Raw genomic sequence first — 16120 nt, 5'->3', positions numbered from 1 at the left:
ATTTAAAGATTTGCTTTTTTTCCCATTCAGATATTTGAGAAGGAGAACCAATAAAGCCGGAAAGCAGCTTTCTATAAACACAAGCACTTACATAAATATTGATTTATTGTTTTTATAAGAAATGTATAAGCAAACAGATGCTTCACTCCAGTAAAGCAAATAAGACATAAAGTTGAAATATTATTTTCCCCATATAAAGGTATATGAGCCAAAGACAGCAATGGACATTGTGGGTTTTTGTCTGCTTAAAGGGAGAATTTTATCAATACTTCAGTGTTTATTGGGTTAGGTTTTTAATGGCTATATATTTTAAAATTCCATTACAATTTTTTATATAACAGCATGTTTGTGTCAAATCACATATGTTTAGAGCATTTGAACTACTTATTCTGACATTAGTTTGAAAATAATTGGAAATGTTTTCAAATGTAAAAGCTTATGAAAATCCTGGGAAATTATGTCACTGTAGTGCCAGATGACTGGGTCTGGAAAAAAGTTTCCTTCCAGAAGAAACAGTTTTAGTATAAAGGAAGTTTCAGTTATTTTCTAAGTTTCATCTATGATTTAATGGGACAACTTTCTGAACGTGGTCCCAGAGAACTGCTTCCTGACACCTTCTTCAATCCTAATTTTAAGAATGTGTTGCCAGTTTACAATCAACAAATGCTGTTACAGTTATTTTAAACAGAGCACATCTGATTGTTCAAAATTAAATACAACTCATGTCTTTTTGTAATAGGGCTTAGCTGGACCAGAAGGTAACCCAGGTCCTAAAGGTGTAAGAGTAAGTAAGCATTTTAAGCATTTTGGCATGCGTGTCTATTTTTACACATACAGTGTATAAGGAAGAGGATGAGGAATTTCATTCAGCTCTTTCAATTGTCTGTCTGCTGAACCACTCTGTCTTTACAGAATCTACAAATGAGAAAACATAGTTTCTTTCAAAACACATGTAATTATTGAATTTCTCTTTTCCATTGTTGCCTTTCCTCTCACTTGGAATGCATGCAGACAAGAGAAGCAATAATGAATGTGGGGATGTGAGAGCTGGGAGTGAACAAGAGTGGATGTTTCCTGCCTGAAGCATTATTTCCATAAGGGAAGCTGTCAAGAAGGGAGACATATCTGGCATTTGCATTCTATAACTGCTATAGAAGTTGATAAAGGGAAACTGTCTTGTCACATAAAAACCACAGAAGTGATCTTGAGATTTAGAATTACTCAGTTTTAGTAATGTATACCATGGGACCAAGGGCTCTTAATGCTGATTCAAGGTTTGCTTTTGATTTTTCTTGAAGGTAAAACAGGTTGGCCTTTTTGGCTTGTTGGGTTTTTTGTTTGTGTGTTTTCTGGTTTGTGGTTAGTTGTTTGGGTTTTTTTGTGTTGTTTTTGTTTTGTGTGTGTGTGGTTTTTTTGTGCTTTTTTTTTGTTTTGTTTTGTTTGGTTTGGTTTGATTTTGGGGGTTTTGGCTGGTTGTTTTTTGTTTTTTGTTCAGACTAACTCTCACTATCAGGCAGTAGTCAAGGGTTTCCAGGAACTTGCATGTTTCTGTTTGCACCTAAGTTTTGAAGGAACCCTTTTCTGGGTGTTTTCAGTTCCTCAGCTCATGTTGTACAGGGTTGCTGAGCACTGTGCTGTGTTCTCAGGTATCTATTAAAATAATCTTATTGTGTTGCTATATTTGCCCTTGTCCTGTTTTTTTAATGTAGTTACCGAAAGTCTTTACTTGCAGCAGCTACTTAAACATATATCTGATTTTTTTGGGGGGTGGGTTTTTAAGATGTCAGCTTTTATTACAGTTGGAGGAAAAATTAGTTTTTCAGGATCAAGTGCCAACAGATATTGCACCCTCAGGGATTGTATCTCTTACATTTCTTAATTTTATTTTTGCTCAGATTCTCAATGCGTTTTGTCTGGTTCTCCCCTCAACCAACAAGACATTAAGTGATCCCAGTCACTTCCTGAAAAGTTAGTACTTCTCTGTTTACACAAAGCTAAAATGCCCAAAGTATGCATAATTTTAGGGAAAAACACCTGTCAGATCTTAAGGCTGTCTCCTGTATATGACTTATTCCTTTATTATTCAAATAAAAAGGACGGTGCCCTGCTGAGGCACATTGCTGTGAGTGGGGATCTACAGCAACAGGATACAAAGTATCTTTAGCATTGTATGTTAGAACATTCCTACCATCAAACCATACTCTTGCTTCTCAGCTGTTTCAGGAAACTAGAAAAGTAGTTTTTTTTTCCTTACTCTCATTAGGACTGGATGACAAAATGGGCTCTATTATTTCTTTTTTTAAAAAAAAGGTGAGCCAGCCCCTCAGATTGTTAAAATTGGAGGACTGAAGAGAGGGAGAGGTGAAAACAAGGAGTGCTTTTTTAGTAACTAATAATATTTTTGTGTCAGTCTGTTTGAATCTGGTAGTGAAGAATCCATCACTGCTACTGCTTTTGTAAATTGATCCATCATTTCTGCTGAGCCAACAGCATGTTTCTGTGTTCATGCAACTGATTTTATGTGCAGATCTGTTTCTGACTGAGGGGAAGGTGGAAGAGAAATGCATTGTGACTGAGCTTTAAGAAAAATATGTTCTGCTTAGGACAAAGTAAACATTCTAGGACTCTTGCATGTAGCAGTGATCACCCAGTATTATTAAAGATGAGAACACATTTTCTGGTGTACGTCATGAATAAGGTTAACTTCAGCAGCTATTTAATTTATTCTAACAAATAAGGTCTCTGATGCAACATTGTCTTATTGGAGCACTTTATTAATACTTCTTTATTAATTGATTCTGTACCCTTATACTAAGAAATTGGTTTTCCTATGGATTGGAGCGTAAATCCTAGTGACATTTAAGTTGGTTGAGCTTCAATGGTAATTTCAAATAAGCCTGAATTTAATCCTTGGATCTTGAACCCCCAGCTGGCAAATTCTGAAGAACAAACAGTGTTGGTGGGAAGCAGCCTTGTAATCAAGAATTGTTCTTATGTTTTTAGGGTTTCATTGGACCTCCAGGTGTGGCAGGACAACCAGGACCTGAAGGAGAAAGGGTAGGTTTAATGGAACTTTAATGAAATACTGATGGTTGGGTGATAACAGAATATATATTAAAATGGGAAAAAATGTATAAGATGTAACCATTAATTGGAGTCTTTGTCTAAAAGCAAAACTGATGTGGAGGAAACAAAATATATCTAATTACTCTAATCAATGAAGTACATTGGTGCTAAAGTTAAATGCAGAGAAGCTTTAAATTATTGTTTTAATTTAATCTAGAGCTGCAAGGGTTAGGGGTATTTTTTTCTTACCACTGAGGTCCATAATGGCTATTTTTCATTGAAGCAATTTCATTTGGTCAGTAATTAATGTTTGTCAATTGTCAGATGATATTTGCAATAAAACCAGTCATCGAAATCTTCATCTCTGTCACTCTGTGCTTGAGCTTTCTCATGCTTCTCTTGAGCACAAAGGATTTCTGGACATGTGCTTAGGTGGCAGTAGGATGTGGCTGCTTCATAGTTTTTCTCACGTGACCACAGTAAAGACATGCATATTTTGTGTTCCAACCCCTCGTTATAGGTCACTATCTCTATGATTCTTTGCTCAACTTTTTTTTTTTTTTTTTTTTTTTTAAATGGTGCTGCTTCTCACACTGTCTTTTCCAATCAAATGCAGGTTTAATTATTCACATTTAAACTACTGAGGAAAAGAAAATCTACTTATTGGTTATTTCTTTCTCAGGGCATCCCAGGCTTCCATGGAAAAAGAGGTCCTAAAGGGAGACAGGTAAAGCTTTTAACACTTGTTAAAATTTCTGCTACCCATATAAATACACCTGTAATTCACTCTGCAACTTTGATCAACTTAAAAATGTTATTTTACTTTTTTCCTTTAGCTTTCTATTGTTTCCAATTAGTACTTTGCAGTACTGTGAGTTCTGTGCAGGTTATAACTAATAATAGCTGTTCTGAAGCTCAGAAGACTTAACATGATGAGGCTTGTGGTTGGTTACTGGTATTGACCACCTGAGGGTTAAAAGATGACAGAAACACATACATGTATTCTGTAAAATCAGTGTTAGCAGAAGGTAGAGGCATGATGCAAGTTTCATAAGTGATTTTGGTGTTGGTCTGAATGGTCTGATATTTCTGGACTATAGTAAATTAAAGCTGTGCTTTACTTAACATATATTTCTACATCTGAGAATAAACACCAATCTGCCAAGTATACATTATAAAGGTTTACATATTTCCTGTGGTGTATCTTCAATGCCAAGTGTTTTGTTTTCTGCTGCAACCTTATTATTTTAGGTCTTTGAAGTTATCCAGGAGTTTCCAATTTTAAATTGCTTGTGGTTTGAGATTGGACACTGCGATAGCATTCTCTAGTTGTGCACTCAGTTGCACTCAGCGGTTAGATGACTTTCATCTAGCATGTTGAACAAGCTTGTTTAGCTATAATAGTGTGATTACCATCATTTGGCCCTTGATGTATGCTATGAAAGCTGTGGAGGATTCTGTTTAATTATGTTTTGTCTTCTGCATGATCTAACACCAGCCAAAAAAGGCACTAGCCTTCAATAGAGTTTCTTTTGATCTGAAGAATGACAAGCAGAGAAAACTGGCATTAAGTTTATAAACTGCTCTTTCTGAAGCTGCTATCAAATGGTTGAGATATGAATTCAAATAATCTGTTTTTTAATTATTCAGCTAGCAAGACACAGTGCTCCTGTGCTGGGTGACCATCCTGTAGTTTGCTTATGATTTGAATTGAAGGTTACTTTGTGCATCTGAGTATTGGGCAAGACTGGGTCTGTGGCATCAGTACCTTGCAGTAGTTGGCAGTGTGTTGTGCTCGTGAATCACATGCAGCATTTAAGAAGGACAACCTGGAAAGCAAAGGTGTGTGCTCAGTGTGGGAAAGGAAAAAGAGGTGACAGCAGGGTATTCTGAAAACAGATTTTGCATTATAATCTCATTCGCAGTGGCATGTTTCACTGAGGCTTCTGATTGCCAGTGTTGTAGTTTGTTTCAATCTGTAACAGTTGGTGCTGTGCATGCTGTGGTCAGCAGTTATTTTGCATTTACCATAAGAACATAACTTCTATCAGTGCTAGGCTATGCTCTGATAAGGACTTTTATTTGTATATAAATCAATGCAGAGAGGTTTCAAATAGGTGACAATGTCTATGATTACTGACTCCTCTGTAATGTCATTTCCTTGATCCCAAGGTTCATTGCAAGTCCTTTCTATGGTTTATAAAGTGCTTATTTGAATAAAGGCTGCTAATACAGGGATCAAACCAGGAACCTGGCTTGAATTACTTTGTTGGATCACAACCTTAGAGAATGTGTGTTATTTTAACCCCAGACAACAGCTGTGATGACATCTTTTGACAGGGCCCCAGAGTTAACACCTTCAGTGCTTTGGGGCTGGGCATTGTTACTAAAGGAAATTTGCATGGGAATTACATAGTGCCTGAAGTCAGACTCCTCACCTTAAGTTTCAGGATGCAACTTAATTCTTTGGACAAAGCTTCTGTCAATAATTCTTGGGGGAAAAAAACCAAACAACTATCAGACTGGCAGAGAAACGTCTGAAAGAAAACAAACCCCAAATATTATCTCAATTTTGGAAAGTATTATTAAAATATAAGTGGGTCATAAAAGTGATTGTGTGCTTGCAATTCTAAATGTTATTACTTAGCAGGTTTATTGATCAGTTAGTCATATTTGTAACATTCCTAGCGTAGTTGAAATAGAACAAAGTAATCACCAAAATCTCTGTAGATACAATTATAGAGGTAGGATCTGTTTGAATTTTAATTAGTTTTGCATCAAATGTGCTTTCAAGAAGGCACTTCTTGGTGAAAGCATATGTATCTAATTTCTTTCAGTTGTATGCTTGTCATATGAAATTTGGATAGTTCTGCATTATATTTAATGCATTGTTTGTCCCATTCATAGTTATTTTACATACACAGGTTACATTTGGGGATTGTTTTTATATAGCTTTCTTCTATATGGGGTTAGTTACAACCATTGGTCAACGTGACAGAGCAGATCTTGCAGATTATACCAACAGTTTATTAGTCAAGTCCATTGTAACTGTAAAAACAATTCAAGTTCTGTTTTATATTCAAATTATGACTAGTCATCCTTTGTATGCTTTATAATAATGTTGAATTATAATATTTATGTTTATATAACGTTGTATGATGATGAATGTCCTGCATTCCATTAAAGGTAAGACACAGCTGTCCAGCTCGGTATTTAGTATAGCAATGTGCATGTCCTTCAAACAAGCTAGATTAAAAAGGCCAAATTAATTGTACCTTTGACCTGCAGCAGGTTTGAACATAGCCTTACAAAGGTGAAGGGTTAATGCCTCAAAGTACTGTTCCTGATACACAGTGAGGGATAAGAAGACATTCAATCACTGAAAAAACAAAGAAGAGTAATTCATGTAAAATCATTGTAAAGGTGGAATTTAGTCCTTTTCCCCATGGAAATGGACTTGTAAGGCTCTGGTGCCTTGCAGCTGATTGCTCAAGGTCAATGCTTCTCTTATTATTTCAGGACTCTAAATCTGTGCAAGATTTTTCTCTTTTGGGAAAAGTCTCGTGTGTGCTTTAGCTTGGATTTTTTTTCCAGGCAGAATCCCCTTCCAAACTTGGTATTTTGCAAATTTTATGATAGACTCTTTTATAGACCTTGCCATATAATTAGAAAGAATTTTGACTCCTCTGGAGGTCTGTGCTCCATCCTTTCTCCTAATTTTATACAGTGATAGAAGTAATGAAAATATTGTATGGTGCAGCTTCACACTAATAGTGTGAGTTTGGTATTAGTTCCATGTATCTCTTCCAGAGAAATAATGAGACCTTCCTGGCAATAGTTCACAGATAGAAATTAATTTTAAAAGCCCTGAGAAAACCCCAAAACCAAACCACTTTTCCTCAGCCACTCATATGCTTGTACAGTAGGCAACATCAGAAAGAAGTAAAAAAGGGGAAAAAGACCCAGGGAACTACAGGCCGGTCAGTCTCACCTCTGTGCCTGGCAAGATCATAGAACAGATCCTCCTGGAAAGTCTGCTAAGGCACATGGAAAATAAAGAGGTGACTGGTGACAGCCAACATGGCTTCACTAAGGACAAGTCATGCCTGACCAATCTGGTGGCCTTTTACAACAAGGCTACAGAGATGGTGGATGGTGGCAGAGCAACTGTGAGGTGTTTGACACTGTCCCATGTGACATCCTGGTCTCCAAACTGACAAGGCTTGGATTTGACAGATGGACCACTCGGTGGATAAGAGATTGGCTGGATGGCTGCACCCAGATACTTGTGGTCAATAGCTCCATGTCCAAGTGGAGGCAGGTGACGAGTGGTGTCCCTCAGGGGTCAGTATTGGGACCAATGCTGTTTAACGTATTTGTTGGAGACTTGGACAGTGAGATTGAGTGTATCCTCAGCATATTTGCTGATGATACCAAGCTGTGCGGTGTGGTTGACATCCAAGAAGGAATGCTGCCATCCAGAGGGACCTTGACAGGCTGGAGAGGTGGGCCAATGCCAACCTCATGAAGTTCAACAAAGCCAAGTGGAGGGTCCTGCACCTGGGTCAGCACAACCCCAGGCACAAATACAGGCTGGGGGAAGAATGGCTGGAGAGCAGTCAAAACTCTGATCAAATGACTGAGGGTTTTCCATATCTTGTTTTGAGTTATTACTTCAGTCTCTAGATGCAGACTAAGACAAGTGTTCACGTTGGTCAGGACAGTATTGTACCAGAAAGATTTCTAATGAACATGTGTCTACTGAGACTGCAACCATTAATACTGGGGGATGGAGCAGGACAGAAGTAAGGACATAATAAAAGATAGATATTTTAGTGAATGCTGTAGGTAACAAAAAAAAAATAATTTGAAGTAAAAATACAAAATAGGAAAAAAGACTTCAAGAAACAGTCATCTGATATTGCCCTATGCTTACATTGTGTATAGTTATATCTGTTATGGTCGTAGGAGACAAATGCCACTTATGTTCTATTCATTTGAACTGTGCAGCTGAATCATTCTGTTGCTCTCATTCCTCCATCTCTTTCTTTCCCTGAATCCACTTCCTGAAGTCCTCATTTCTAATACCTATAGGAATTCAGTGTTCAGGCCACCCTTTCTGTCTTGTATAATAAAGAACAAGCATTCTCTCTTTTACTGTAGGGTTTTCCAGGTGACTTTGGAAACAGAGGCCCCCCTGGTCCAGATGGGAATCCTGTAAGTATCAAACTGTGTGTTGATTAACATAGTAAAATTTGTTACAGTCAATATTAACTCCCCTTCCAAATGAAAAGGAGAATTTTGCCTCAAAAGCAATGTCTTGAAGTCCACAGGAAAATTTTGAACTGTTGCTTTCCCATGGAAATTGCTAGGGTAGCACTGTAATAAGTGGTGGTATAAAAAGGAGGGAGAAAAGAACAAGAAAACTGCTGAGAGAATAGTTTTCACTGCTGCATGTGCTGGTTACCTAGAGACTCAGATGTCTTGCTGTCACTACATTACTGATGAATATTTTGTCTTTAAAAATTCTTGCATTGGATATGATTTTGCATTTTTTTTATTTAAACCATTATTCTGAGATCACCTTAACAAAATGGGATTCTACATGTGTGCCAAAATCCTCCTTTTATATGCTTATGCATTTGATAATTAATTTCATCCTTTGAACTAGTACTGAATACAGTTATGCTACTATGTCATTTAGTGCATTATAATCAGTATGATAACAGCTTTGTCCTTGGCAGCAAGTGCAGGGTGAAGTGCTGTCATAGTATGGTATTAAACTGTGGCAGTCATGTAACTTCACTGGCTGCCCTCAAAGGAGCTTTGCTGTCTTGCTGTATTTGCAGGGAAACTGGTGGCAGACTCAAAAATCAGGTTTCCTTTGATATGAGAAACCACTGAAAGGGCTTTGGGCCAGATAAGGGAATAACAATCAATAGTGGGCAAAAGAGCAGCAGATTTGAATCTGCCTTTACTGCTGGATGCTCCTTTGGAAACTTACCAGTTTTTTTTTCTCAAGTTTGTTCTAATATTGACCGGAGTCAGCAACTGGGGGGATGATCTTCTTTTTGAAGGCCTGCACTTCCCTAGAAAACCTTATATGAGTTATGGGTTATTGACTGGTGGGTTATTGATGTTTGGTGTCAACATTTTGGAATGGACTTCCCGGGGGGGTGGTGGAGGCACTGTCTCTGGATGTTTTGAGGGAAAGGCTGGATGTGGCACTTAGTGCTATCGTCTGGCTGATGTGGTGGTGTTGGGTCATAGGCTGGACTTCATGATCTTGAAGATGTTTTCCAGCCTTGGTGATTCTGTGAATGTGAGAAAACTGATTTTGCATTTCTGGTCCCTGAGGCAAAGTTCCCCTTGTGGGAGTGTCATGTGATGTCAGTATGGTGCTTTTTGTAACGAAAGCCCTCTGAGGGGTTGTGAGTGCCACCAGCTGCTTTGCAAATTATATAAAAAGGTGAGTTCTTCATTCCCCTCCTGCTACTGCCAAGTGTCCCTCCTTTCCTGATAAAGCAGATATTCTCTTTCCACGAGATCTGCAGAACAGGAGTACTTTAATAGACAAACTCAGAAGCCTGGATCTGAAATTACAGACTGTTTTAACACAAGCGTTTGCAAACAAGTTCCTTCTTATCTGCCAAGACAGCTGCTGATCTTAGTGCCTTCTCAGACAGGCAACAACCCCTCACTCCGCCCCAAAAATCACCCTGCAGGGCTTGTTCAGGCAAGGGGCCAGAGCTGCAGCTGCAGGGGGCTACAATGCTAATGGGATATTTACAGAGCCTGTTTGTGAGCTGGCAGTGGAGAGCAGAGGCTGCCTGGGAGGCCTGTGGTGGCAGGAACTTGAAGGGAAGACATTTCTTCCTATGTGCTGACTTGACACTAATGACATCTGTCTCCATGCCAAATTTCTTTTGCTTAACAGAGTAATGCCATCCTCCATGTCCACAACACCCTCTCAATTATCTCACAATGTCAGTCTGCCTTGGAGGATGTTGCTAGAGCATTCAGCTTCCCCTGTGGTTAGTTTGGAGCAGGTTGTAGAAGTCACATAGGCACCAGAGGGAGACAGGAGAGCACAAAGGTGTCCTCTGTGCCATGTCCAGCAGCCATGCCAGTTTGGGCAGCTTCAGAATGGGCTCAGATTTGCTTGCATAAAAATTTCACTTCACTGTGGGTCCTGGGCTACAATGAACCCTATGTATGATTTCCATTGAGTGGCAGGTCACAGGTGTTAGGACAGCCTGTGCAAAGCATGCTGACCTGGAGGGCTACAATAGTCCTTTGACATAGGGCAGAGACTTGGCAGCTGTTTTCCATGGTATTTAGAATTTTAGCCTCTGATGAGTTAAACTTGAGTGCAAAAAAGGCAGTAGTACAGAACTGTTGAATTAGTTACTTCTACATAAAATACAAATACTGTAGTTTGTATCAAGAATTTTTCATAAAGGGAGTAGAGACTTTAATTTGCAAAGGTCTTTCTATGAACTGAGCTGATGTTCTACTTGTCTTTAAAGGAATCTTAATAAATCTTCATAAATTCCTGTGGTGGGTTTTTTCCACCCACAAAAAATATTTTTTCTTCTTTCCACTTTAAATATCTTGCTAACAAATCTCATATTCCCTGCTAATACAGGAATGATTTCATTATGCAAGTATCTAATTCCACAATCAGGAATTTTAAAAAGTGTAATCACCTGTACAGTGGTAAGCTGCCATTCTTCAGGAACTCTATAAAAATCCCAACTGACTAGCTTTGCAGATCGCTTTTGTTTGTATTATCACTGGGAGTTTTTTAAAATGGCAAGATTAAGATAATCTGAAATTACTATTTTTTTTAAAGGGAATTGTTGGTGGTGTTGGTCCTCCTGGATTTCCAGGACTAAGAGTGAGTAAACTTTATTTACATGCTTCAACACTGCCTAATTAGAATATTTGTCTTGTATGGTTATAAAATACTAAAACAAATACAAGAATCCAGGGGTTTAAACAGATTTTGGTTTAGTTAGCCATGATTTTAATTAAAATCACTTTACAAAAATGCTGCCATATTGCTGGTGTGGAGTACTTGTATACTTGATTTGGATTTGTATGCTTATTTCTGATCTGGTGTGTCTGCATTTTTTTATTTGAAATAATGTGGAATCTTATTTAGCCAAGAGACATCAGCATGGCTGCTCAGGGACAGTTAGCTCTGTGTGGGTGATAAGAAAGTATTGGATTATTGAGACTTTGCAGTTGAGGAAAACATCTTGGCAACATTTTCTCCTGATTTCTGAACAACTTTTGGAAGCTTCCAAAGCATCAGCAAATCTAGTTGCAGTTTTGAAATAAGGTTGGAACACTGCTAAAGAGGACTTCAGCATCTAGTGGCACGAGGCTTTTGTGGATACTAACACACGTGTATAGGAATGATCAGTAAAAATTATCACTGTGTACTTCTGTGTCTGTGTTCCATTGTATTAGTTATGCTGGTTCCTGCTTTCCCAGTCTGTAAGATAACTGGAAGAGCTGTATTTGAGAGGTTTTTTTTAAAGGGAACATTGGGCTCTTTGAACTATAGTAGAATTTCACCAAGACCCCAGGGGAATTTCAGATGACTCCAGCATCCCCAGGTATGGCTGGTGTGATGCAGCCCAGTTCCTTGACCACACCTGGTCTTCAAATGGGAGTTTGCACCCTGGACTGTGTTTTCAAATGGCCCTTATTCAGACAGATGCTAGTGGTCATCCAAAACTGATTGGAGAGCTAGACACCTCAATGCTTGTTCTAAAATACTGAGTCAATTATAACACATCATAGTATTACAGTACACAATATTAAACATGAGATTAAGGATATTATTCTGGCATAAATCAGCAGCATTAATTCAAGTAGCTTGTCCAGGCCAGCTGTACTCAGTGTTGAGAGCTAATTGTATTACTGTGTTTGTTCATGAGAACAACAGCAAAGTGAGCAACATCAGCAAGCTGAGTTCAAGAATTCCTTCCTTCCATGATTTTTCAATATACAAAGTTGTTGCCAAGTTGAATTCTGGCTGACTGAGCATTTTCAAAATTTGCCATGAGTTTTAATAAGATGAAGACTTTCAGAATTTTTTTTACTACAGTTATCAGTGCTAGCTTTCCTTTTTTTTTTTTTTTTTTTTCCCCTTCCTCTAAAAGAAGCCCCAGAATACTAGGAAGCATTAGTTTTCTTTCTCTGGTATCTTGTCTTTTTGACAGGGAAAAGCAATTTGGCTTTAGTTCCACTTGTCACATAGAAATGGTGGGAAAGGTGTGCTTTATGTAGCTGAAATAATTTTTGCTTTCCATCAACAAGTTTTAACCAAACTGAGAAGCATGTGCTAACATATAGAGAGGCTGTGGTAGATGATGATTGAAAAAACTGGCAGACTTACTAATTCAACCCTTTTTTTACCAGTGAGAGAATTATTTATTTTTGTGGGGTTTCAGTTCTTTGCTGTTAATGAGGTCAGCCAATATCTCTGGAGACTGTGACAGGAGTTTCATCAATCTGAATTTTGTAAAGCTGTTTTGGACTCTCCCCATTGTTTTTTAAAGCTAAATTTCCCAGCTCAGTATCCCTTGGTGATTTTTCAGTTCATGCTACTGTTACCATAGTATGTATTCAACGTACAGTACCTTTCATACAGAAATGCCTTGCTGAACTATAATATATGGCACAAATAAGAGACAGCAGTATAAACAATTTATTTTTGCATCAGCTAACATGACAGAATATATCATTCAAGCAGTCATGGAAAGCTAAAGCAGTATCGAGTGGCAATTTTCCTGGGAGCTTTACCAAGCACCACTGAGACGCTGGGTCATCAGTCTTCCTTTTTCTTCAGTGAGCCATGAGACTGATGATGGCTGCAGAAGAATATTTTTGCTAACATTGCTGAAAGAGTCTCCAGGGAATAATGAATGTGTGCTGAACTGGAAATCTGTAGGTGTCCATCTCATCTTTTCTATGTCACTCTCAGTAACTGGCAAAAGATTTCTGTATTTATATTTGTTGCTAAATTCTTACACAGCCACAGAGGTATAAAACTGCCTTTTTTTTTTTTTTTTTTTCTTGCTCTTTTTTTTCCCCCAGAGGTAGAATAGGCAGAGAGCAGATAGCTAAAACTATGTTAGAGAGGGAGAAGTCCATTTAAAACAATTTCTTATGTTTAGCTCACCATCTTTTATTAATGTTAATGTTGTTGCTGCGTTGATCTTCTAATATTCCTTATCTTATTTGTTTCTGGTTCACTTTTTCAAGTAATAAAACTGTCCGTATAAATCCCAGAAAGGAAGGGTGTAGTAAGGACTCTGAAAGTACATGAGAACAGAAAAGGTTAGCATGTCTGTCAGAACTTAGGTTAGGTTTGCACACTTGGTATTTTGGAAGATTCCCATCTCTTTTTTTTAACTTGGTAGAAGTCATGGAGGGATGAGAAATCCTAGTCAAAGTCACTTTTTATGGCATCTCTCATGGTAGAGGAATTCTTTTAAACCAAACTTGATGCTGACAGAGTAGTGATGTCACATAAAGCTACGGACAGAGGGAAAAGGCACCAACGGTGCAGCTGCAGTACAAAAGAAAGCTTCCTTATTCTGAATTTCCTAATTTGCCACTATCATAATCTGCAGGAAAAAAAGGGCCATTCAGTTTCTTGCTGACGTGGTTGGGAATTGTAGAAGGTGGAGGGTTTACAGTACGGATACTTTTTTCCCCAAGCAATTAGGCTGAAAACGATTTTGGTTTCTCTTTGTGGTGCAGACAGTGCCACATTCTCTTACCAGTCCATTTAATCAAATGTTTTATGCAGTCACCTTTCTTGCTCTCTCACAGGGAGCGGCTGGGCCAGCGGGACTGAGCGGACCATCAGGAATTCCAGGGCCCACGGTATGGTGCTAAATGATCCCACAGCCTGGTGCCTGGCCTGCTTTCCCAATTATAGACAATCATTTTCATTTTCTTCATTTTAATAGGGTCTCCCAGGGAGTGTGGGACAGCCTGGAATGAAAGGTGATAAGGTGATTTAAATATTTCCATTTTCCTAGAGATCCATAGTGCTTTCAGACTCCTTTCATTAAATCTTGAGGAAAATAATGTCCTTGACAAAGCCTTCCCCTGTTTCTTTGGATTTCTTTTTTCTTCTGACTTCTATTTTTTAAAATTACTTCAGTCTCATGACCCAGTACTTTAGACAAACTTGCTTCTGGACAGAGCAGTTGCTGCTGGACATAACAATATCCAGGTGCTGTGTCTACAGGGTTTCCTGGTTGAGGTGCTTCAGTGCATCCTCTTGCCTTGTCATTAAAAGAGCTGTGTTATTTTTAAATACTAAAGATTCAATCCATCTTTCTCATTCTTTAATACTGCTAACTACTTCATTTTAAGCCACATACATATATCTGTATAAAATAATATGTTGTTTAGGGTGAACACGGCCTTGCAGGAGAGCCAGGAGACCAGGGTTACCCAGGAGACAAGGTAATTTATATTTTACAAAGTTGCTGGATTTCAGCAGTTACAGCAGGCTTCTGAGTCTCTTAAAATGCAACAAGGCAGTTGCATAAAAGTAGAATGCAATAGTAAAAGTTACTGGTTACCACTGAATGAACGTTGTTTTAAGAAATGCTGTGCTAATTTAAACTTCTCTTTCTTCACTTTGTTCCATAACTAAGTAAAGGGCATGGGCAGAATTCTGGTTGCCACGTGTTCACAGATGCATGAAACAAGGAAAGAATATGGTATGATCTGAAACCTGCTAAGAAACTGTTGTAAAAGACACTTTTTTCTTGAACGCTGAGGTTCATCTGCAGCTCACCTGGACCCGCTGGTTAGCAGAAGCATGTGGTCTGGCATGATCCTTCGTATCATGAAACTGAGGATCGCCTTTTCTATTTGGCTAGTACATCAGAAGTCACTGAAATAGCACATCCTGTGAGAAAAGTTTTGATGCAAGTTGATGTTATAACACATTTCTCATTCCACAGAATTATTTCAAAGTCTGTTCCAATTGGCAAAGTGTAGCAAACTGTTGCTTCCAACATTACAATACATTTTCGTGTTCATTTAATGGCTTTCTTTTTTCAGGGTGCTCTTGGTTTACCAGGACCCCCAGGGATCAGAGGAAAACCAGGACCTCCAGTAAGTTTACACATTGATTTTTCACTCTCAATATATCACTGTAAGTCTCTATGTTTGATACTTCTTTGTATATTATATTCACACTGTATGCAATCTTATAGAACATACCAAATGCAAAATGCACAAATAATGAAGTCTAGGCTGCTTCTGTTTCTAGTGACTGGTTTATTGAGTGAGTCAGCTCCTAATGTATGAGGTTTTATTACAGAGATCAGTATATGTTTAATATGGGAGTGTTTAGGATATTAGGTATTCTGTGATAGTCACTGTATAGGGGAATAGACATGTTGGTAATGATTGAAACAAATGCAGCAAGAGCTTTGGGAGCTGCCAGGATGACCATTTGTGCTAAATTTTGAAAGAGTGTGGGAAATATCATTAATAATGGCCAGCCATTTCTTACAGGGGTGGGAGTAGTAATAAATTCTAGTATTTACTGATTTTTAGCAACTTCAAAGGCATCTGTGCAGTGCTGCTACATCTCCTGGGTTTGGAAATGTTGAGGCAGAAAAAGCGTTTCCCAGGGTGACCTGGCTTTTTCCTCACCTGTTATTAGCACTGCTCTCTGCCTCTTTGTGGCATATGATTAAAACCTGCCAATACTTAACTCAATTAAAAAATTAATCACTCCGGTTCAGCTTTCTGATGTGCAATCAAGCCACTATTTGATAAACCTACTTAGACCTCATGAATGTCATTAGTACTTTAAATTCAGTAAAAAATACTTTATTTTATAATATAAACAGTTACTCCGAAAAAAAAACCACAAACCAAAACAAAAACGAAAAATTGCTTAAGCTTAGATGGGAAACTTTTAGAGATATAAGCATTTTCATTTAAAGATAAGTGAATTAGTCCATTCCTGAACAGCTGTGGATTTTAAGCACAAACAATG

General features: G+C 38.2%; 1 protein-coding gene across 1 annotated transcript in view; it reads left to right on the top strand.

The window, feature by feature from the left end:
• The window catches only part of COL24A1 (collagen, type XXIV, alpha 1), a 129173-nt gene that overhangs the window by 34927 nt on the left and 78126 nt on the right, over positions 1-16120 (top strand). Inside the window, exons 10-18 of the mRNA XM_010006740.1 lie at positions 740-784; positions 3004-3057; positions 3749-3793; positions 8230-8283; positions 10922-10966; positions 13921-13974; positions 14061-14105; positions 14512-14565; positions 15172-15225. Of these exons, the coding sequence (XP_010005042.1) occupies positions 740-784; positions 3004-3057; positions 3749-3793; positions 8230-8283; positions 10922-10966; positions 13921-13974; positions 14061-14105; positions 14512-14565; positions 15172-15225 (450 nt within the window). The remainder of the gene's footprint in view (positions 1-739; positions 785-3003; positions 3058-3748; positions 3794-8229; positions 8284-10921; positions 10967-13920; positions 13975-14060; positions 14106-14511; positions 14566-15171; positions 15226-16120) is intronic.

This window comes from Chaetura pelagica, unplaced genomic scaffold (assembly GCF_000747805.2).
Source record: "Chaetura pelagica isolate M959 unplaced genomic scaffold, ChaPel_1.0 scaffold69, whole genome shotgun sequence".
NCBI lineage: Eukaryota > Metazoa > Chordata > Aves > Apodiformes > Apodidae > Chaetura > Chaetura pelagica.
Note: the sequence above shows the minus strand (reverse complement) of the source record. Positions and strands in the feature narration are given on the sequence as shown.